This window comes from Hippoglossus stenolepis, chromosome 2, assembly GCF_022539355.2.
Source record: "Hippoglossus stenolepis isolate QCI-W04-F060 chromosome 2, HSTE1.2, whole genome shotgun sequence".
NCBI lineage: Eukaryota > Metazoa > Chordata > Actinopteri > Pleuronectiformes > Pleuronectidae > Hippoglossus > Hippoglossus stenolepis.
The window spans coordinates 18,984,684-19,007,676 of record NC_061484.1 but is presented as its reverse complement, the minus strand read 5'-3'; the positions used below and the strand labels follow the sequence as shown (position 1 = coordinate 19,007,676).

The 22,993-nt window shown below is 40.0% G+C and overlaps 2 protein-coding genes, 1 long non-coding RNA gene and 1 other non-coding gene across 4 annotated transcripts; all 4 read left to right on the top strand.

The window, feature by feature from the left end:
- The first annotated feature begins 4,490 nt into the window (after positions 1-4,490).
- LOC118123651 (sulfated surface glycoprotein 185-like) lies at positions 4,491-6,148 on the top strand. Its single transcript, XM_035181159.1, has 3 exons — positions 4,491-4,746; positions 4,840-4,920; positions 5,037-6,148. The coding sequence occupies exons 1-3, from the start codon at positions 4,699-4,701 to the stop codon at positions 5,268-5,270; spliced, it is 363 nt and encodes a 120-aa protein (XP_035037050.1). The 5' UTR covers positions 4,491-4,698; the 3' UTR covers positions 5,271-6,148.
- A 5,110-nt stretch (positions 6,149-11,258) lies between these two features.
- Positions 11,259-13,539, top strand: scpp7 (secretory calcium-binding phosphoprotein 7). Its single transcript, XM_035183480.2, has 8 exons — positions 11,259-11,300; positions 11,398-11,462; positions 11,762-11,806; positions 11,984-12,031; positions 12,451-12,492; positions 12,718-12,777; positions 12,869-13,027; positions 13,328-13,539. Exons 2-8 carry the CDS (start codon positions 11,409-11,411, stop codon positions 13,373-13,375), a joined length of 456 nt encoding a protein of 151 aa, XP_035039371.1. The 5' UTR covers positions 11,259-11,300; positions 11,398-11,408; the 3' UTR covers positions 13,376-13,539.
- A 1,204-nt stretch (positions 13,540-14,743) lies between these two features.
- Positions 14,744-15,758, top strand: LOC124853485. Its single transcript, XR_007033831.1, has 4 exons — positions 14,744-14,823; positions 14,931-15,004; positions 15,106-15,165; positions 15,687-15,758. It is a non-coding gene; the product is annotated as an uncharacterized LOC124853485 (long non-coding RNA).
- A 122-nt stretch (positions 15,759-15,880) lies between these two features.
- LOC118124918 lies at positions 15,881-17,170 on the top strand. The gene is made up of 7 exons (XR_007032230.1): positions 15,881-15,932; positions 16,025-16,087; positions 16,198-16,227; positions 16,317-16,355; positions 16,472-16,531; positions 16,616-16,696; positions 16,834-17,170. It is a non-coding gene; the product is annotated as an uncharacterized LOC118124918 (transcript).
- Positions 17,171-22,993: the final 5,823 nt, after the last annotated feature.

Here is a 22,993-nt window from a genome sequence, read left to right as displayed (position 1 = left end):
ATCAAGCGTCATCAACCCCCCCACTCGCTCGCGGTGAATCAAGGGGGGGGATCCCCTGCTGTGTTCACACTTCGACTTCGCCTGGATTTATCTGCCTGGTCTCCTGGTATAAAGCTTGTAAAAACTGTGGAGCGTGTCACTTGGACATTTCAGTTTACACATGCACCTCCTCTGGAGAAAATATGGAGGAACTGCTGAGTCCAAGCAGAGCCTGAAGGCAGCTACACAAACCTCTTTGGGTCGCTCCCTTAATAACAATGTGAACACAATCAAGCGTTCACATTGAATCAACATTGAATCAACAATTTGAAACCTGGTTTAGACCATGGCTCGGTCTTTCTAATGAGAAAACACCCAGAAGAAACTGGTAGCCCAGATCTCTAATAGCAATAGAAGGAAGCTATTAGAATGAGAATAGTAGTAGTAGTAGTCGTAGTAGTAGTAGTAGTAGTAGTAGTATTAGTAGTAGTAGGGTCTGTTTCATACCCCAGGGGTTAGGGTCAATATTATCCGTATGATGGATATCCAATCTGTTTGTGCATCATTCAATCCCTTGAGAACTGGAAACACTTGACTTCCTTTGGTTGCAGCTGTTTGAATGATTCATTAGTTGTTGCATGTAACCAGAAGAGCAGACAAACACATGTTAAATCTTTAAATCATTTTGAGATGACGACACAACGTGTTTCAGGGAAATGTGAGGACACTTTTTGGTTTGTCTGCTTCATCACATTGCAAAACAAATGGCCTGTTGTCACATCATCTGTGATTGGCTGACGGACACTATATAGGCCACTCTGAAATATTGCTTCTGCACCGTCAGCAAACATCGCAGCACTGCTTGTTTTCAATAACTCTGAGAACCCAACATTCAGAAAGGTAAGGATCATTTCAATGATTGGTAATACGTAGGATCTTTGCATTTCACGTGCCAAACTGATTTTATTTTTTCAGATGCAGGCATTCGGAATGAAGATTGTGGCTCTTGCTGTCATCATGGTGCTGGTCTCCAGCTCTTTGGTAAGAAACGCTCTTCGTCTTTTGGGAGTTTAACTCTTTGATCGCAGCGTTAATTCACCAAAATGTTTTTCTCTTACTTTTCAAGGCTAAACCTGCCCATGTGATTGAAAAACGCTCAAGTGAAGAGGTCAGTATTTAGTTTATTTACAATCCTACAAAAACTTTGCAATAACTTTATTCACTTGAACAGAGTAATACATGCAAATACATATGAGAATAAACTGCTTAAATAGCTTACTTTTTTCTTCTTTATCATTTTTCCCCAACAGAATCGGCGACCTTCCACCACCAACACCAACACCAACACCCAATCTCTCCTTCAGCTAACTCAGCTGCTCCAGTTATTGCAGACCCTCAGAGGTCTCATTCAAGCTCAATGATGTGTTCATCCTGTGATTGAATAACCGATTGGTTTAATGTAAATTAAAGCAATAAAGAACATTTCAAATGTAATTCCTTTTCGTCGTGGTCTTGATTTGCTGAGGGTCTCAGATATGCCTGGATCATACCTAATCTCGAAAGACGTGTTCTCTGTTGTGGACCCAAATCATTTTATAACACATTTCATTGGTGTTGAGAAAAAAAAGACAATAGATATATGTTTTCTTCTATGACACAGGAACTGTTCAGTGAGTTGGCACCACACAGGGTTCAGGCCCAGACAACAATCGCCATAGCAACCCCACTTTTAGAAAACATAGAAATTACAAAGGTGCCACATCCCAGGAAAAACTCTGGTGTGTTTCTGAGCCTGTGAGAATCTATCTGGACACTCAGAGAGGAGAACACCAATAAAATGCCCAAAGGAACAAGTGGCTCTGTTGAATTTGTCGTCCTCCAGACATTTCTCTTTGATTTCTCGGATAAAACACACATTGTTTATAAATGTCAATTTATTTTTGTGTACAATTTAGGAGTTGAATGTGAAAACTTCATGCAAATCATCACACAAACATTGATAGTCTCTGTTGCAATTTGACACAGTAAAACACTGATGATTTATTCCATCTCCCACTCCATGGAGACGTTTGCACAGTTGTTCTCTTGCTTTTTTTATATGTTGCTTTTTCTCTGTACTGATATTTGTTTGGGAGTCCTCCAGTGATGCATCTTCATCTTGATCTTCATCTCACCAGGGGAGAAAAGATCTTAAATTAAAAATATTTTTTACAGGTTGTTTTATTGTTTTATTTCATTGTTGCTTCCGCTTAGTTTTTAGATTCGTGTTCTACTTCGTTGCTGCTTACCGGGACCTCAGTACTTAGTTTTGTTTCCTCTCATGTACCTTAATCTTTTGGAATAACAAACATTTTTCTTGAATCTTGAATCTTAAAACAAGGCTATCTTAATTCTGCAAAATCACTCCAAATGGAAAAGTGTATATGTCATAAATATGATTTTATACAAATTACCCCTCAATTTTTGTGGCTTTCCACAGTTAAAATCAAGTTTTGTGAGTTTCTGCCGAGCTTGGCTGTGTTTTATGATTCATATGTCGAACATGGTGGGCCCCCTGCATTATTGAGAGCATGTCAGGGAAAGACAAATCATAAAACCTGTTGCCAAGAAGGTCTTTTTGAGAACTGCTTGTCAGAGCTGTGCGGATCACATTTTTCTCTGATTCCTTTCTTCGTCCCTGAGGGCACAGCGTTCATGTTTTATGTATAGTCTTTAGAGCCTCAGTGTAGTTGTTAGATCCGGTGGTTCGGTTGCAGTTTTGTTCCAACAGAAAACGAAATGCTGCTATAAGTCTTGTTATTTATGGGACATCTTGCTTCACCTTGTCATTCTTCATCTTGCACACAACTTCTTTGGTATAATATAATAAGGAAGGAACCACTCTGCGTATTTGTGGTCAGGTTCAAGGAACAAAAACGGTGTTAGTAAAGGAAACATTTAACTTTCTTGCTGAGAAATGTTTGAAAAGATTGGAAAACAGTTAGCCTCGTCTATTTCTTTGCGAGGTACAATAATTTGGGGCCTTTTTGTCATGACAAGGTTGCAAGAAAGTTACTGCACCTCATTGAAGCAGTTTTCACACACGATCTCCTTTGAGGTTTGTCTTTCACATAGAAGGCAAAAGGAATCAGGCACGTTAACAACAACGGAAAAGTCCCCGGAGCGTTGAGGCGAGGCGTGGAGCAGCATACAGGAGGCAGGACACAACCACAATGCAATGTTTTTATTAACAGCACATTGACACATTATCACCAAAAGCTCTCGAATCTCATTGACTTTCCAAGTTGGCATCTTCGTTAGCATCTTCTACGTGTATGACACTTCTTTTTCATCTTGAGAAATTTGTATGTATTTGTTTCTTTTTCAGTTTTGCGTCCCAACACAAAAAAAACCGTCATCAATGTGCCCACTCACTCATGGTGAATCATTCGTATAATCTCCTACTGTGATGCCACATGGGTTCACTCAGACATTATCTAAGTTTTTACTGGGGGGCTAAAGCGGGAAGAGAAGTCAGATTGTAGCGTTCACAGTCCCTCTGGGTAATTTCCGGAGTTTTTCACGAGCTAAGTGCATGTCTGAAAGCAGCTTAAGAGATCCTCACAACCCCCCTTCACACAAACTTTTGTTTTTACACTTTTATATTTTTACGTTGAACAAACAAATTGAACATAACAACTACTGAACTGAATAAGAACTTCGGACAGAGGGAGGGTAGCTGCTCTCTATTTCTAGTCTTTGTGCTTATTTGCTTCATAAGGTGTGAGAGTATTCAGTATCAAATTTTGCTCTATGTTATATTTAATACATACATGAATGTAAAGAAGAAAGGATTGACTTAGAAGTGTGAAATCTCAAAAGACAAAAACAACGATAAGATAACATTGGCTTGGCTCTGTAAAAAACACTGAACTCTCCCTCCTCTGCTTTCCCACCAGTGGTCGTCTCACTTCACACCCATCAGTGGGAAGTAAGAGCTTTTTAAATCTGTACATCCACAGAGGAAAGAAATCTCAGGACGACACTTGCATCAGGTCGTAAAAAATGTAATGACTGATGCCGGCGAGGACATAAATGAGGTCCACCTTGAGCAAACAAGATGATTACAGTATTTCGAAAGGATTGAGCAAGTATTGTTTTGCAGGTGGAAATACAGCCCCAGGGCGACTGTTTCGCAACTATCGAGAGCTAAAAAGAAAACAGCGGTGTACCCTGAATTTAACAGGAAATATTTGAAATTGTCTATTAAATATTGTTGTATTGTATCATGTTGATATCTTGCTCAGGATTGAAATATGTAAAATGCAAAGGGAGTGAAGTGTGAGCGGGCTGCGTGTTTCATTAAGCCCAGCATGTTTCTGAAAATACTTTAAGTCCGTCGGGATTAAAAACAGGATGCGGACTTCAGTGTTACAGAAACACAGTCGACTTAGGTAATGAAACGGTGTTCACGCCTATTTTGCTTTTGTCTGCGGAGGCTGCCATGAGAGCGACCACATCTGAGGCGAAGTTCCACACCTCTGCAGCGCCAGACCAGCGTGGGCGCATGGAGGCTGTTTAAAAAGGCTGTTTAAAAGCTAATGGAGTTTTCCAAAGGGATCAGAGTGAAGGTAGAGGGCGCAGGCTCGATACTTAATTCATTAATAAGCTGTTGCTCGACAGCGGTGCGAAGGCGGCTCTAACTTTTCATGGGATTTGAATTGAGGTTCGAAGCGCGAGATGTTTCTTCTACTGATGATTTTCGTCTTGATCCATTCCCCCGTTGCTGTAAGTACAAAACAATCAATACTCTTTTCATCATTGAAGATTTAAGAATGATCAAAACACGTTTGTATTTGATTTTTTGGGTTGTTGTTGCAGAATTGTCACAGCAGTGAGTCTGACAGTGATGAGGGAAGCATGAATTCTGATCACTCTAGCAGTGAGTCTGACAGCGATGAGGTAAGAATTGATTTCATCTTATCATCTATTAACGATTCATCTGATTATAACAAGACGATCTTGGTTATAAATGATTTCTAAAAGTATTTTAACATATTTATTTTGTCTTGCTGCAGAGGGGCAATCACTTTCGGCCCATTCCACTTCCTCCCTGGCCTTCCTTCCCTTATTGGCCTCTGTTTCCTGGTCTGTGGCCAAAGCCGCCACCCGCTCCCGTGCCACCTCCTCCTCCTCCTCCTCCACCCCCACCCCCAACACCGAAGACAAACCCAACCACGACCACAACAACGCAGACCCCCAAGACCACTGGTGTTCCCACCACAGAGACTCCACGAGGGGACAATGGTTAAAATTCACTCCTGGGATATATAAACATATCATATTCATGCTTTGTATGTTTGTTTTTTGCATTTTCATATGATTTTGATACATTGTGATTTCAATGCCCTGCATGTTTCAATCAGATTTTATTGACTTATACAGACATACAAATTAACCTGTTGGCATATTTTTACATTTCAGTATTTCCTCAGTAACTTCTCCACGTTCTTATGTATCACTCTGTTCACTGGTTTCATGTTTATCACTTTTCACATTTTGTAATCAGCACAATATCCTGTCGAAACATCTTTCATTTCATATCATTCCTCAGTCCATATAAAAATAGAAAGAATGCAGTGATATTTTGTGATTTGTAGGATATGCACACGAAGTAGAGACGTGTGTTTAGTCAGGGTGTAATTATGAGTTTTGCAGGAGGCTGGCGTTGGAGACCTGTGGGCGGATGCTGACGACATGCTGCTGTAATATGCATTCAGTGGGCTCACACATCAGCATCCCTGGATCAAGACAGATTAAGAAAGGGATGAGTGCTGAGCCTATAATACCCAATTCTCAGCTTCATCACTAAAGTCTGCCACACAGTGTTTTTCATCATGACTCAGCCTCTTGACCAATAGTTTTATTCACTGCACCATCGACTCTTTGCCGCATTTATCCACCGAAACTTCTGCACCACAACATTTGCATTCTCACTGTCACCTGTTTCTTAATATACAACTCAATCATTTCATGTCTTATGTTTCTGTTTTTGCACAACTAATCATTATGAATGTAATTCCATTTCTATGTTCTGTGTTTGTAACGTCATTGCTACTGTATCACATGAAAGAATGTATAAATATACTGTGTATTCCAATATATTCCATATAAATACTGCACTGCAATGCGTCAGTCCTTTTCTGAGAGCAACACGAGTAAAGAAATGAGTGTTCCTGAGTTATTTCAACACATGTAATCAGCCTTCTGAGTAAAAAAAAATCATTAAAAAGTAAAAACCACAAATATTGTTATCTAATGAATTGTCACCATGCAGTTCATGGACATATGTCTCGTTCTTTTCTATCCACCACATTCAAACCTTTTACAGAGATTTAGATCCTGGACTCACAAACAAACAAACGTTTTTTTTAACCTTGAATAACGTTTGCCTGACCATTTGTGCAATGTTGTTGACTTGCAGTCTCCAACTCTCTGTGCAGCAGGAGAGACGTGCAGAAGATGTTCAAACATACTACTATGTGACAAGGCCATTGGTCTCTACAAGCATAACATAAAACTTATATATAAAATAAAATATGATGATAAACATATTAATCACAAGCAATACGATGAGTTTAATTGATTACTTTCCATAATATATTAAATTATTGACCCTTTATGTTACTTATCTGCAGCATCTGTGTCTTTTTGTGATAAGACAGATGCAATATTGTGATAGACTGGGAGTGTGTCGTCCATCTTTATATACGGTATGGTAGGAAGATACTCCATAATATTCCATATATATTAAATGTAAACATTATACAAATATCATTGCATATAAAATGTAATATAAAATATTAATATATTATAAAATTCACAATGTAAAATATCTATGTACTACAATCGATCACTCTACTATATCACTGGTGTTTTATATTGTGAATGTGATACCTGACTGAAGTACTACATTTTCTTCAGTTTCCCTATTCCTCTTTTTTTCTAAGTTAAATTTCACATTACATACATTTGCTGTGACCATAATTACAACAGTGAGACTCCTGACACACCAGCCGCACCCACAGGTAGATCTGAGCAACAGGAAAACCACACGGCCTGGGTTTCTCTGTCTGTTTATTCACCTCTGTAGACGTTACAGCATTATAATTGGAGGAAAACAAACAGTTCAGGGCAGTCGGCGGCTTTTCTTTGGTTTCTGACTGCGACATTCACACAAAAGGATTAGGTTGAATTTGTCTGTTATTTTTTCTGACGTGTGATTGGTTGTTTGGCTCTGGGAGAAGGGCATAAGTCGGTGTTCCCTCCGCCGCAGTTTCATTGGTTTTACTATAAGTGCTCTCAGAGGACGTTTTTCTTATCTACTTTCATTGATCTTGTAAAATCGAATTAAAAACCATATTGATTTCGTTTTGTTTCTGGAAATGATTTCTGTGATGTTACTGTCATGTTTCACCATAATTGTGTCTGCAGTACCAGTGAGTGCACTCGTACTTTTAACACAGTATTTGAGATGTTTTATTTTTCTGTATCTTTATTATCTGACATTATATTTTTTGTGTTTTCAGGTCTACTCTAATGTCCTTCCGTCGATTCAGTCACGAGGAGGAGCCCGACGACTTCAGCCTGTTGAAGCCGCAAACCAGAAACCTGAGGCTCAGACTCAGCCCCTCATTGTGGAGCAACCTCAGCCTGGGGTTCCCCAGCAGCTGGGTCCTCAGAGTGGCCCCCAGCCCGTTCCCTCAATGCCTTATCACACCTGGTCTCCACAGGGGAACAGACTGATGACGATCCCCCTGCAGCACAGCCTCCATGGGCCTCAGCTTGCCAACCAGCCCACATTCCAGCAGGGGGTAGGACATAAAGAAAACAAATTACAGCAAGATATATATTGTTATTACATTTATACTATTATTATAAATATTTTACACTTTATCGTCATTTTCTTAAATAATTTATTTTGTTTTCTTGCTGTTTTCAGGTTTTCCCCTCTTACGGATACTTCCCTATGTTCTCACCGCAGTACAGGAATCAGCTGGTAATGTATTATTAGGAAACACACCATCTGCGCTGTGTCGTGCTATAGACTGTAAAACCAAAACAATATTTTCCAACCACAACCCGGCCTGAAAGCTTTCAAGAGGAGGTCGGGGTGGTGGGGATGACAGGGTGTGGGGCAGGATTTCCCCCCCCCCCCGACACGTGCTGTCAACATATAGGGAAACAGACACAACCTGAAACTCTTTCATAACCGTGTTGGGGAAATGAAGACTTGCAGACGTCTGATTTATGACTCTGAGATGAAAACATCTAATCCTGTTTTGTCTTGCATGTGATTTTCTGCCACAGGTGGTATTGCAGTTGTGATCCTCTGTGTTTTAATGACTGGTGTTGAGTGTTTAAAAGACTCAAGACTTCGTTTCAGTCTTTAGCCGATGCGGGAATATTGACAAAAACAGAAATTAAGATTAGAATGTTATGTTTTTCTCCTCCAGCCGTCCTCCCCGTATGGATTCCCCATGATTCTTGAGGCACCTCCACCTCAAAGGCCCGCAAACCAACCTCCGATCGGCCAGGTCTTACCTGCACAGACTCCCTCTGAAGCTGCTCTTCCAGGAGGTGCAGCTCAGCCAGTGCAGCAGCTACAACAACAGGTGTCTACTATACCTTTATAAACCTGAATCTAACAGCACCGCTCATATAAGAATAAGAGTTTCTTCTTGAAAATATGGTCAAACTTAAAGAAAAGCAGAAGTTGCATGATACTCAGGCTACATTTCATCCACAGAATCACCAAATCGTCTACATGCTCCACCAACCCATGGTAAATACAAAATGATATTTTTAAAATAGTTTATGATCTTATGTATTTCCCCAGTTTTCTTGCTGATGTCTTATTTGACGTGTGCTACTATTCTTTATAGAGCTCTCCACTTGGCGCTCTCAGCTCAGAGGAGCTTGAGGTACAGTAACACATCAGCCAAGATTTTTTATCAGTGCTTCAGCTTGTTCAAACAATCTGCTCGGTGAACTCAGTGATCCTACTGACGATCCAACTGTATCGTTCCCCTCTCCTCTGTTTCAGATGGCAGCTCGAATGAGCCAGCTGGGTATGTACGTGCCCACCATGTTCGCAAACCTGCCTGCAGGAGCTGTGCAGAGCCAGGCCACCGCCGGGCTCACAAACCTGGGACAGGCAGGTGTCGCACCAACTGTGGTTATGGCATCAGCCGGAGCCCCGCAGACACAGGGGCTGGCCGGCACTGGACCGCAGCCGAACGCTACCGGTGGCCCTGTGGGTTTGCAGAGAGAAGCGCAGGAGGTGGCCACTGCCCCGACATCTGTTCAACCTGAAGTCCAGCCTTCACAGGCAAAACCAAGTCTGAACCCATGTCCACATAACTCATAAAGATCAAATACATCACTAATGTATTAGTGATGCTCCTTTCCTTGGGTCTCTTGAAAGGCTCTATATAAATCCATGCTATTATTATTATTATTACTAATGAAAGCTAACAATGAACTTTGTCATATTTAACCTCTGCCTTTTACTAACTGTGATAATTGTTTTAGTTTTTTAACGTCATTGTTTATTTGCTTTTTAATAAATATTTAATAAAAATGAACAGAAATAGATCAAACTTGAATGGGTTCCCCTTTTTAAACCCTGTGTATTCTTTATTTTATTCCATGGCTCAGTTTATTAAGTTCAGCTTCAGCAGAAACAAGCAGCGAGTAACACTGACATCACATGTAGTTGATATGATGAACATGCTGAACATCCAGCAGCGTTAGAACTGCGGAGCTAATCCTAAACACGCCTGTTTGGAATGGGCTGTTTGTTTGACCTGTGGTGATGCATGTTGCAGCGGTTCTTTCTGAAACTGTAAAAGTGACGTACAGAAATTGAGGCGTGACAAGTAAAGACCGACTGCAGGACTCAGAAGCCACAGCTGCTGCACAAAGAGCTGTTCACCTGTTTAATAAACATTCAGGAGAACTCACATGAACCCTGCACTGGAGAACCAGTTGTTGTTGCCGTTGTTGTGAATGCACCTGTCCCAGCTGCCGCTGTTACAGAGCTCTGCACTTCATTAGGTCATTTAAAATACGCATGAAAAGTGTGGAGCTGACAAGATGAAGGGTCCTCGAGATATGCCTGACATATACAGACAGACAGACATTTACAGTTATATCAGGAATTAGTAGATTGATTGGGAATCATGTTTTCTGGCCACCTGATGTACTGTCATATTTCCTGGCATTTTCTGTTTTGGTCTCTATCATCTCCTGAGGGAAATGGCTGGTTCTGCAAACTGCTCTGCTGCTGTTTAATACTGGGTAGAAACAGGTAAACAGACTGGGACATAAAACCAAAACAAAAGTTGAGAAAAGGCTCCAAAGTGGTGGGTGGAACTTCGTAATTGCTTCTCTGACCTGCACATGATTTTCTTCACGACATCCCGATCGTGTCCGTACAATGAGACACATTTAAAACAGCCCTACAGCAGTCGTCTCTAAAAACAAGAGACGTATATTTCAGAAATGCTGTATGTGTGAACCTGAAACTGTTTCAGGTCGATTCAAGTCGAATGGCAGAGATGGTTCCTGCTTTTACTTTCTTTCCCAGTAACACTTTAAAGTAAGGGAAGTGGAACCATCGGTCGCCCAATCATCAGTGTGAGACATTTTCTCTCCGGTTAATGGGAAGTGCAGCACTTCAGTATCGCCACAGGCTCAGATACAAAGAATTTGAGTCAGGTATTTTCAAGCTGCTACCTATTCAATGTTCAGCTATTCAACCCTTAAAATGTCTAAAGTTTGAACTGGAATGAACAGGATATGTTGTAAAGCGATGCAGAAACAGTAATATAATCATATTCATCATCGTCAGCTATAATACAGTATATCACCTGAGGTATACTCCAGGTCTATGATGAGATGTGATGCTTTACGATGATCTTTTACAGCTGTTGTGTTAAATGTCACTTCCCTGGGTAAAACGTCAGTGATATTAATGAATAACCCCGTTGACCTATTTCAGTTGAAAAGATGTTGCAAGGAGCCGTTTCATTAAACACATCATCGAGAGAATAAATGTGATTTATGTGCATTTTTTGAGGACGGATTATGAGAACTCTCACTAAATGTCAGCTGCCAAATTTGACACTTCTTGGCGTAAAACCAACCAATACCTGTCATATGTCAATGGTTTGCTCATCCTCAGTTTTCCCAGCAAATAAATAGGAGTAGATCTCTCTGCACTGATCACACCCCTCCTCAACAATCCTCCGGTGCTGGTGTGCTGCCAGGAAGGAAAGGTAATGTAGACCAATAATATCATGTCTCATGTTAAATATAAAGTGTTGCAGTGAATGCTATGAAGCATAACTTAAAATAAAAACTTGTTTTTTGCAGCTTAATTCAAAATGAAATTCCTCCTCCTCGCTGCCTGCGTCCTGGGGATGGCTTTATGTGCCCCTGTAAGGAAAACACTGTTTATTTCTAAATATTTCATCTCTAAAATATGTATCTTATTTCTCTCACACATACTAGTTTTGAGCACTGCATGTCCAAAGCAATAACTGACAGATATAAATGGCTGGTCATGCACTTGTAGATGTTCTATTTTCCATTTTTTTGCCTGAGCACTGTCAATATTTATTTCCCTTGTAATTTACTGACTCAATTGTAAAGAAATAAATAGTTTGTGAGAATCATTTTCACACTGACCTTGGATCCAATGAAGCTGCAGCATTTTCTCCTGTAAATCTCTCCACAGCCGCAGATGTTCATGGAGTTTGACATCCGTCACGCTCCGGCTCAGGTACAGAAAGACACATTTTCAAATATCACTGAATAGGCTCTGTGCACAGGTCTGCAATTATCTGGTCACCACTGATGGTAGAGTCCATATAGCTGAGCCTTAATGGCACTTTTACTTGAAGTTGACGACTTGTGACCTTCTCTCATGTGAAGGTTTAATTGAATGTTATATTCACAGGCAGTCAAGGCCATCCCTGCTGGAGTCCCACTTGAAACTCTGGATGTTGTAAGTGAAAGTAAAGTTTATTGTTTTACAGCCTATTTTACACATATATCAAGTCATGTTTTAAAACACCAGGACTCAACAAATACAGCTAAATATTACAATTGTATGCAGATTGTTTTGTTGATTGTTGTGAATTGAAAATGACATAAAATGAACATTCCTCACAGTTTATAGCACAGTTATTATCTATCTCATGGATAAAAATAAGATAGAGGATGATTCAACAGTTATTGTGTATGCGCAAAGGTTTGTGCAGTATTCTATGCATAGCTACAATAATAATAAAGTCAACGTAAATGTGGTCTTTGGCCACGACCTAACCATGATCTAACCATGATCTAACCATGATCTAACTATGATCTAACCATTATCTAACCATGATCTAACCATGATCTAACCTTGACTGTTCTCATTTCCAGCTGCTCCCAGTTGATGCCCAGAGAAAGCTTGTTAGAAGACCGGTGGGTGACACAGTGGCTTGATATTTATATAAAAGTCCAGTATTTGCAGCTTTAATCAGAATTTAACACAATGAAAACCTACAATACCGTCAGAATCAACGACAATGTTTAGACTATCTGGGTTTGACAAAATGCACCTTTACAGACCACATGTTAACCACAGAGTACAGCTGGATTATATGTGAAGCATTACACTTTTAACCACATGTGTGATTTCACTGCAAGGTCCGTGGTTTCATCAAGCAAGAGATCCTCGAGCCAAATGGCAGAGACACCGTCGAAATTGTGAGTGTCTGCAGGTTGTAGTTTCTGCGACAGAAGACCTGGGAGGTTTTACTGAACTGTCTCCTCTCCTATTTCTCACCTCTTCATTTAGTTCTACCCGTTTGGATTTGACCTGCCGAAGGTTGCTGCTGCTGCCCCTGTCGCCCCCATCAACCCTGTTGTACTTGCAGCTCCTGCAGTGCCTGCAGCTCCTGCCGCTCCCGCTGCACCGGCTGCACCTGTCAAACCCATCGCTGCTGCTCATGCTCCCGTGAGAATATTTATTGATTTGCATTTTAAGCCATTTAGGTTTCTCGAAGCAGTAAGACTCGGTCGCAGCCAGCGGCAGATCAATCATGTAAATGCTTTGATTGATTTGAAAGAACAATAATCTCAGCAGACAGCTGCAGGTAAGAAACTGAAGCAGCGGGTGAGGACAACGGGTTCATGCAAGTGTTGCGTCAGAGACACAGTCTGCACACTATTTTCTGCTGAGATGTTGAGACACATCGACTCCTCAGCAGACTGTCCTCACTCCTGATTGGCTCATCAGAAACCTCTGTCGTTTCAGGCTCCCAAACCCAGTGGGGATGATGATGATGATGATGACGACGACTAGAAAAATTGGAGTCAGCAGGATGTGCATGTTTGTGCACACACAGGTGCACATGCACACAAAGCACACACTCACATACTCTGAAGACACGTGGGGTTACTTTTTAATTCAGTGCAAGGTGGTGCTCTGCTGTTTTATGAAAAGATGGTGCTGTGTTTTCTATGGAAGAAAAAGGAGAACAAATGATACTTCTTGTGATCAATAAATATAAATGCCTTACTAGAGGAAATATGAGTGTGTATTTTATTTGACCTCAGTTAACTCCCTCTTCTCTGAGATAAGCTGTTGGAAATAACAACATGAAACATCTTTCCTCATTCACATCCTCTTCTGTATATCCAGTGCTTTCAGAAAGTAGTCAGGTCCGTTCTCATCCATCCGTTTATTTTCCATACCGCTTATCGTTCGTGGGGGACTGGAGCAAATCCCAGCAGACATTGGGCGAGAGACAGTTTAGTGTATCGTAGACAAAACAGAGAAAACAACACACTTCCTTTCACACCTACGAGCAATTTAGAGTCTCACATTATTGTAACTGTTTAGACTGTGGGAGGAAGCCGGAGTACTCAGAGAAAACCCACACAGGCAGAGGGAGAGCACACAAACACCACTCAGACAAACACCAGACCTGTTCCCTTTTTCACTTGTTGTTATGTTGCAGCTTTATGCTAATGACAAATCAGAATGTGGATTGTTGTTGCAAAGATATTGGTTTATATTTATTGTAGCATGAGGCTGCAGCATTAAAAAACATGAAAAATAACATGCCTATATTCTTAGTTCACCTTAGAAACCTCATTTATAAGTTTCAAATGTTTGTAACAGGCATGTTTTGTAATAAGCTTACTTTTCTGTGATGTATACCTCGGTAAATCCGCTTTGGCTTCTCTACTGAATTTATTACAACTAAAGAAAAACACATCCACTGTGGATTATTCTAGCTCCTACATGAAGTAAATCATTTCTAATGATCTCCCCTGTGAATACCTTGATTGTGTGTTCCTCTCTCCTGCTTTTCTCATTACTTTGAAACACAATTAACTTTCAAGTAAATGATGTAAAACTTGCATTATTACATTAATATAGCACGTATGTGTGTAATAGACATAACAGGGCATAGTGATGCACAAGTCTGATGCAAGTGGTGGCAGAGTGAGGAGCAAACAGTGCGAAGGTGTGCTCGGCTTCAGACAGTGTAATCAAACAGAGTCTGCTATTACACAGAAAGTGGATTTGACCACTGGTCATTTAGTAAAGCTGAAGACTAGACACCTGCACCTACTCATTGAACAACATCACTCCCATCCACTGTGATTGGCTCTCCGGCCAACTGGCACCGTATAAAAGTTCAGAGAAACTCTGTGGAGGATACGACTGGCATCACTTCCAACATCCATCCACCTCTCCTGTGCTGTTCATCTGTTTATTCATCTTTTCACTTTTTGCAAAAGGTGAGTTGAACACAAGTTCATGGATTGCTCCTCCACTAGGAAGCAGCCTTCCAGTGAGATTTTGATTGGATTTCTGTAAATTGTAATGATGCATTTTATCTCTGAAGGACTTGGACAATCTGCAAATATGAACCTGGCCATCATCTTCCTCTGTCTGGCTAGCACAGTCTCAGCTGCACCAGTGAGTTTGAAGAAAATGCTTTTTTTATTTGCTTCAGACCAAGTTCTGTTTGATTTCACTATTATCTAAATTGTATTTTCTGCCTCTCTATCTATTTTCAGTCAGCTTTTCATTACCTGAATCATTACACAGGATCCAGACCTCAGTTACCACCATCTCAGGTAATGTATATACATTAAGAGTTGTTACATTTCTATAAAGTATAAAATAAATCACATTAGGTACTGTTAAGCAAGCAAAGGAGGCTCCTGGTTCGAGTACCAGTCGGCGGGGGGGTCTTCCTGTTTGGGGTTAGCATGTTCTCCCCGTGTTTGTGTGGGTTTTCTCAGTGTACTGCAGCTTCCTACCACGGTCCAAAGACATGCAGATTGGGGATTAGGTTACCTGCAGACTCTAAACTGGTAGTAGGTGTGAATGTGAGTGTCTGTATGTTGGCCCTGTGATGGACTGGTGACCAGGTTGTACCCTGCGTCTCGCCACGTGTCAGCTGGGCTTCCCTCAGCTGTGACCCGCAAAGGATAAGCGGTATTATAATGGATAGATGCTTGGATGCATGGATGCATGGATGCATGGATGGACTGTTGAGAAAGATCCAGTATAGAAACACACATGACCAAGCAGAACATTTTCTATGTGGAATCAATTGTGTTTTGACCATTTTGATCATTTTACATCCATCCAGATGAAAAATCCCTTCGCAGGTGGTCAGCCTCTCCCACCAGCTGGACTTCCTGGTGCCTACAGTGTGGAACTGGTATGATCCATTATCTACTACTGCATATACAGCTTTTTGTCTCACTTCAATATTTATTTGTTCTTTTTAAATGAAATATTGCTTCGGTGGTACAGTATCTTATTGTATTTTCTTCTTTTAAAGATTTATCCACACAGATTCCCTGGTGGTTTAGGTGGATCGAATCCAGGCCAGGTGAGTAAACCCACACATTTTACTGAACTATATCATATTGAATAATGCAGTAAAACATCAACTGTTTGTTTTTCTTGCATATTGTACTACAGTCCTACCATGGTTTCATCAAGTACTCCATTCCTCAGCCACCTGGCAGGCAGAGTGTGGAAGTTGTAAGTTTTTTCTTTTTTCATTCAGAATTATGATTGAAAAAACTTTTCTTCTCATATGTCCGGTACAATAAACAACAACTAGATAAATTTATATGTTTTTGTTTTTGCAGTACTACCCCTATGACTTCGCTCAGCAGAGGGTAAACATTTCAAACTTTTGAGATATTACACACTACATAGCATAAATATGAAATACTTTTACAGTACTAAATGAGTATTTTTGTTTCAGATAATCACAAACCTCCCACCGATGACAAACGTCCCTCAGGTAAAAAAAAAGACAAACTATCGACTCTAATTATCCATGATGCCCTTTAATGCTTTTTGTTTCGCTCCGGAAAAATGTTTTATTCACATCCTGAATTCGTTTGTTTTTTCCCACAGACTGTTCCCTTTGATTATCCTCCTCAGAATATTCCAAACATTCCCCAGCAAAACCTGAATGTGAGAGAAAATGTTCAGTAGATTAATTGCGAGTCTTTCTCAACTTCTCTCCCATTAAATAAAAACGTATTTTCTTTTTTTCAGATTCCATCATTTGATGCCAACCCTATGCCATCCCAGGATCCTCTGCAGCCTCTCCAGGACCAGCCCCCACAGACAAGCCAGGTAATTATCAATCTATATATCACAATGCATTCTACTCAAAGCTGTACTGCCAATGAATGTGTATACTGAAAATGTCACATGATTTGAATATATAGAAAATAGAAGATTTGCTTTAAATTCCTCATTTATCTTTGCAGATGCCAGCGAAGGTGTAAAGTCGATGAAGGAAACGAAAAGGAAGCACAACTTTTCCTTCCACCTTAACATCCAGACATGACCTTTACCTGATTAGGACTGAATATCTTTTTTATATATTCTTACTTAAGTTAACATAAAAATGCTATGATGATCATAAAATAGCTTTTTACTAAGAAAACCGTTGAAATAGTGAACCACATTATGATACGATCATCTGCATAGAATGAAACAGTTCTGAGGAATGATCTGCTTCATTTTGTAGTTGTCAAGATTAACAATAACTTATTGTAGACTTGTGTAAACCTTCAGCAGCCACCTTCCTCTGTCCACTGTCAACTGCAGGATTAGTTTTCACTAGTATTGTGGAAATGAGGCATCTTTAAAACGCTGCATTTTCACACTATTTAAGAATTATGCTGCATATGTTTAGCAACAAGCTTTTCTTCAATGTAATTTTCTTTTAAGAAATAAAGTCACATTTTCCAAGCAATCTTTTGTTATGCTGTCTTTCTAAAATGTGTTGTTCTAATGTGTTGTTTACATTCTTTTTAAAAAAAAAATCAACTTGGAGACACTTGCTAGATGTACATTATCTTTTATGGTTATATCTCATGAAGCCATCCAGCCCAAAAAGGTTATCATCCATACCCTTGGATAGTGTGATATTATTTTAATGTTTAATAAGATCCATTTGGACGTAAGAAATCATTTGTCACAATTTGATACAAGGACATTTGTATCAGGAGGGATTTAGTAGAAAATAAACTTGAGTATCATCAGCATAAAATAAAATCCATCTACCCATCCATCTTTTTCTATAAGGCTAAGTTTGATGTTTCAGACATCACTCTCCCTTGCTAGTCTGTCTAGTTCCTCCAGGGCGATCCAAATATGTTTCCAGGCCAGACAGGATATGTGATCCTTTTAGTGAGTCTTGGTTTTACCTCAGAGTCTCCTCCCAGTTGGGTGTGCCCAGCAAAAACCTCCACCGCTCCCACTTCGCCACAAAAGTCCAGTATAACAGTCACTGATGCCCCAACAACCCATCTATCCTTCACCCACTCTGAACAAGTACCCAAGATACTTAAACTCCTTCAGTTGGGGCAGCTACTAACCCCCAACCCAGAGACAGCTATTCTTTTCTGGCAGAGAACTATGGCCTAGCTGAGTCTCATCTCATCCTTCACTATCTGCTGCAAACTGTCCCTGTGTGCACTGGAGGTCACAGTCTGGTGAACCCAACTGAACCACGACATCCGCAAAAAGCATTTGAAATAACTTGCGTTCATGAAACCTGTATACGGATAAAATGAAAACAACTGAGGGCCTCTGTTTGACCCCTGTGGAACACCACAGGTCAGAGAGCAAGGGAAGAAGAGGGACTATAGAACAAAAATAACTGTTTCAGTTGGAAAGCTATCAGATACATTATCGGAGTGAATACCACAGGTCTCTTCTCGGGTATAAGATTAAAACAGTCAGAGCCCAGCATATAAAATGCAGGTGCAGTTCATCATAAATAAAACCCAGCATACATATGTGGTTGAGTAAATTTCCCCACGGTGTCTTTAAAGAGTAAATACCATGAAGGAAAGCTGTCTTTCTGATCCTGACTCCCCTGGGGACGAAAGCCTGTCACGACATGACTTAACCTTCGTCTCTTCATAGAGGATAAAACAGAGGCACAGGCGCCGTCCTGTCACGCTATGTCTCCTCTTCAGAAGTTTCCATCTCTGGAACTTTAGATCATATACATTCGTAACTTCTATCACTCACAGCAGAGGACATGTTGACAGCAGATTTAAAAGCTTTAATCACCAGCAATGACAGCAGGGATCTTGTTGTATTCACCCTGAGTCTGTGTGTGTGTGTGCGCGTGTGTGTACACGTTTTTTTGTTGCCTCTTTAGGATGTTTTCGAGCATTAAAGGGATAGTTCAATCAAAATTTTTAATTCACTGATTATCTACTCACCACTGTGCCGATGGAGGTGGTGGTTGAAGTGTTTTGAGTCCACAACACTTTTGGAGTTTCATTGGTAAACAGAGTTGCAGCCAAATCAAATACAGTTGAAGTAAATGGTGACAGATTCTTTAAACACACCCCTGTCTTTTATTGCCCTGGAACCAAACTTAAAACAACAAAAACAGAAGATGGCTTGAAGCTGACATATGCATGTGAAGTAATGACAGTGACTGAGTAGCACCTAGTTTGACTTGAGAATAATAATATCAAGGTATATATATATATATATGACACATGTATGACATATGAGAGCTATATATATATGATTTAGGCTTTAGGGAGACATAGTGGTGAGTAGATGAGTGAATCTTCATTTTTGGGTGAACTATCCCTTTAACACAAACCTTATCAGCAGCATTAGACCTCATGGGGCACAAAGCTGCATCCTAATGAGACCAAACATAATTTCTGAGGTCCTGGTTAGGGTTAGCGGTGAGGTTCTTCACAATGAATGGAAAAAATCATCATCATGGAAAAGTGCTCAGTAGTTGGAATTACCACAGATTTACCACAGAGGAGGTTTCAGTACATTGGCAATCAGAAATTGTATTTTAGATCAAAAAGAAGGCAGAAGACAATTGAGAGGATTGTGGTCCAACCAAGGGCACAGCAGGACGCAGGGTAGGAAATGTAGGGGAATTGCTTTGCTTGAGAAGAGAGTTTATTTAATTTGCCCAAAGGATTCCTGTTGGTACAGATAATAATTAGTTTATTATTCAACATTTTTTCAGGCAGTAGAAAAAAGCGATCTCATTGTGTGCCAAGATAAGTACAAGTTTTAAAGGACCATTAAAGAAATTGTTATCCCAGTGAAACTCATTAGCTCAGCAGGTTTGAGGCAAGAATGTCTAGAATACAGTTTTGCAGATTACTCAGTAAGTCTGATTATCTTACTTAGAATCACAAAACAAACCTACAATGTTCCAAATTGCTGTGATGAGCGGCCACACCAGCTAAAGCAAACAAGGATCAGTTCAGGTCAGACACCACAAAAAAGGTACTTCCCATTGAAAGTGTGTGTTTGTGTTTCCACCACACACACATACTGTACATTTCAGTGTTGAGGTAATTACTTAAATGTCCTGCTATTTCAAATACTCAAATGCAGTTCATATTATATTTGAGTGAAGCATCAAGTGTAAAACTCCTACCTACAAGTGAAATCAAGTTATATAAGTTCAAGTACTATCAGCATGAAAAAGTGTCCTGTCAGTGATTTATATATGATATCGTTGTTAGCACGACTATTTCAGAGGGTGAAGTCAGTGCTCTATTTATTTACAGCTAGATTTATTTACAGTCGGGTCAGGCCTCCTCTTAAGGGTCACATTGTAAATCCAGTGGATCATGAGATGATCAAGATGAGGAAAGAAAAAAGTAGCTTCTGCTACATAAATGTATTCACCTGAGGTTTTGTCTCTAATCTATTGTTAGATCACGATTTATTTATATTTTAGATTATTAAAAAAAAAAATGTTTACCATTCAAAGGCAAAGTGACAAAAGCAAAAACTTTCGTATCCCCTGGTTTAACAATGCAATGTATAAGGTATTCATCACACCATAGACTTTATATAAAGATGGACAACATGACAGCTCTCCAAAAGTGAAGCCAAATCATCTTGATCGCTAACTAGTGGCTGGCTGCAGTATAGGTTATAAACCCTGCCTCCTCCATGTTAATGACTAGGACATGGAGCTCACTTAAAAGTCAAAATACACATTAAATACAAAGATGTCAGCCACACAGTGATCACTACTGCGCAGACTCTGGCTCCAAATTTTATCTAAAGGACAAGATGGCGATGCCCATTCTACATTCTTATACAAGAGGTGGTACAGGTACAGGAAGTGGAGATGTGTCTTCTTTCTTTATATACCATAAGTTTGGAGAAGTAAATATATTCATGACATGATTTAGGCCGTAGGGAGTCTTTTTCAGATGTCGTATATATATATACCTTGATATTATTATTATCAAGTCAAACTAAGTTGTGCTATACTCAGTCACTGTCATTACTTCACATGCTTATGTCAGCTTCAAGCCATATTGTGTTTTCTTTTTTTGGTTGCAGGGCAATAAAAGACAGGGGTATGTGTGCGAAACCGACATGCACACTGTGTAATTAACTATAAGAGGGGCCTTAACCCTGCATGCCTTTTCCAGTTTTGAAGTGTAAGGATATTTCTTCCAACACACAGGTCTGTGCGTTTCACTGGAGGTGATTGGCTGTCATGGGATGTTCCAGTATATAAATGGCTTCCATGTTGTGAAGATGAAGTAGATTACCTTCCATCCCTGAGGAGAAACATTTTCAACCGCTGTCTGCACCAGGAAGAAAAGGTAATGGATCGTCAGATATAAGGAATTTCCGAATTGTAGCTAGAAACTTTATCCTGCATATATTAAAAGCTTTTGTAGTAATATTGTTGTCCTTTAATTTAGTATTTTTTTACAATATTATTTCATTAAATTTTTTCATATTTTTATTGCATCTTTTTCCTTATTCTCATTGCTTCTTTCATTCTTTTTAATTATTTCAAATATTTGTAATTATTTCAATATGTCATATGGTATGTTTTTGTCTAGACTGATTCATGATGAAGCTGCTGGTGATCATGTTGTGCCTGCTGGCCACTAGCTTGGCAGCCCCTGTAAGTCTTTCCTCCTTTCTCTCCGCTGAATAATCCATTTTTAAATATCTAACCTACACACAACACTACATACAACAACACTTTTCTCTTTTGGATTATCACACAACGCTGTTTTCTCTCCGTCCTCTCTTAATCCACAGGTCCCAGGGAGTGAAAGCAATGAGGTAAGAGGTCATCTGTGTTTGTTTTTCTGTGAAGTCTGTGTCTGTGGATGCTTCTGTCTGCCTCGGCATGTCGTGCCATGTTTTTGTCATGTCATCGAATGCGCGGTGTGATGGGAGTCTGACAGAGAGCAAATAATTTTCTTAATTGCACGAGCATGCCTGGAGACGTCTGGTATTTCTTCAGCAGGTTGCAGCGCATGCTAATGAGGCCCTCAGGTGGATGGAGATGTACAGGCTGTACCAGCAGCAGGTAGAAGGGATTCAGCAGTATCACCAAAAGAAAAAAGAAAAATTAAATTGAGAAAAGATAGAAGTAGAAAATAAAATAAATCATCTGCTTATCAATCTAGTTAGTTTGGCATTAATCATTAATCTGTATTTTCCAGGGAGTAGTTGGAAACCCCTTCCTTCCTGCTGCTGATGCTCCTGTAAGTCTATTAATGTTGTGAGACTCAGGAATAAAAATGTTTGAAGTGGTGATCACACATACAGCACAACACTACTTTACATTACAGCAGCCAATTCAAAAAGAGCTAAATGAGTTTTACTGATGCAGGCTGCTGCTGCTGCACCAGCTTCCCCAGCTGACGTTGCCCCTGTGGCTCCTGTGGCGGCTGAAGATGCATCAGAGGAGGAGACAGAGGTGAGAAGGCACTTTTGTATTGTAGGGCAGAGTTTTAACTCTACCTACTGTAGGGCTGTGGGTAAAGCAAGAGCATGGACACCATCCATGTTTATTGTCCGAACCCAAAAACGTGGGACACCTGAAAGTAGCACAGCCAATGTTAAACCGCCAATGTTAAACGTCGCTCACATTGCATGCATGTAAGGTGCACCGCATAGTTCCAGATCTAAACCAAGGGGCGTGTTTACCATTTATAACTAGCATTAATTAAATCATGTACATTTTCAAACATAATGCTGAGGAGAATGAAGGTAATCTATAAAGTAAAACAAAACAAAAATCAAATTTTACAATATCACACTGAAGAGAATATTGTTCTTTCACTCTTAACAGAGATTAACTGTGTCTGGAGGGAGAAATACAATTTTCTTCGGTCCACTTTGTGTTATATTCACTCTCGCCAAATGTGCGGTTGAGGCTACTTGTGGATCAAAAACACACGTCCTCCTGCGTCACTGTATTCAATCTGGGAGCTCTGCCTTAGAATCAATGTGTTTGTTTCTGCTACAACAAAAAAGTGTGAAAAACGCAATTATCTCTTATCTTGATCATTTTACCTGAATTTTATTTTCAACCGAATTCTGACTGCAGATGTTATGATTTATCATAGAACCCGGGGAAAGAACTAAAAA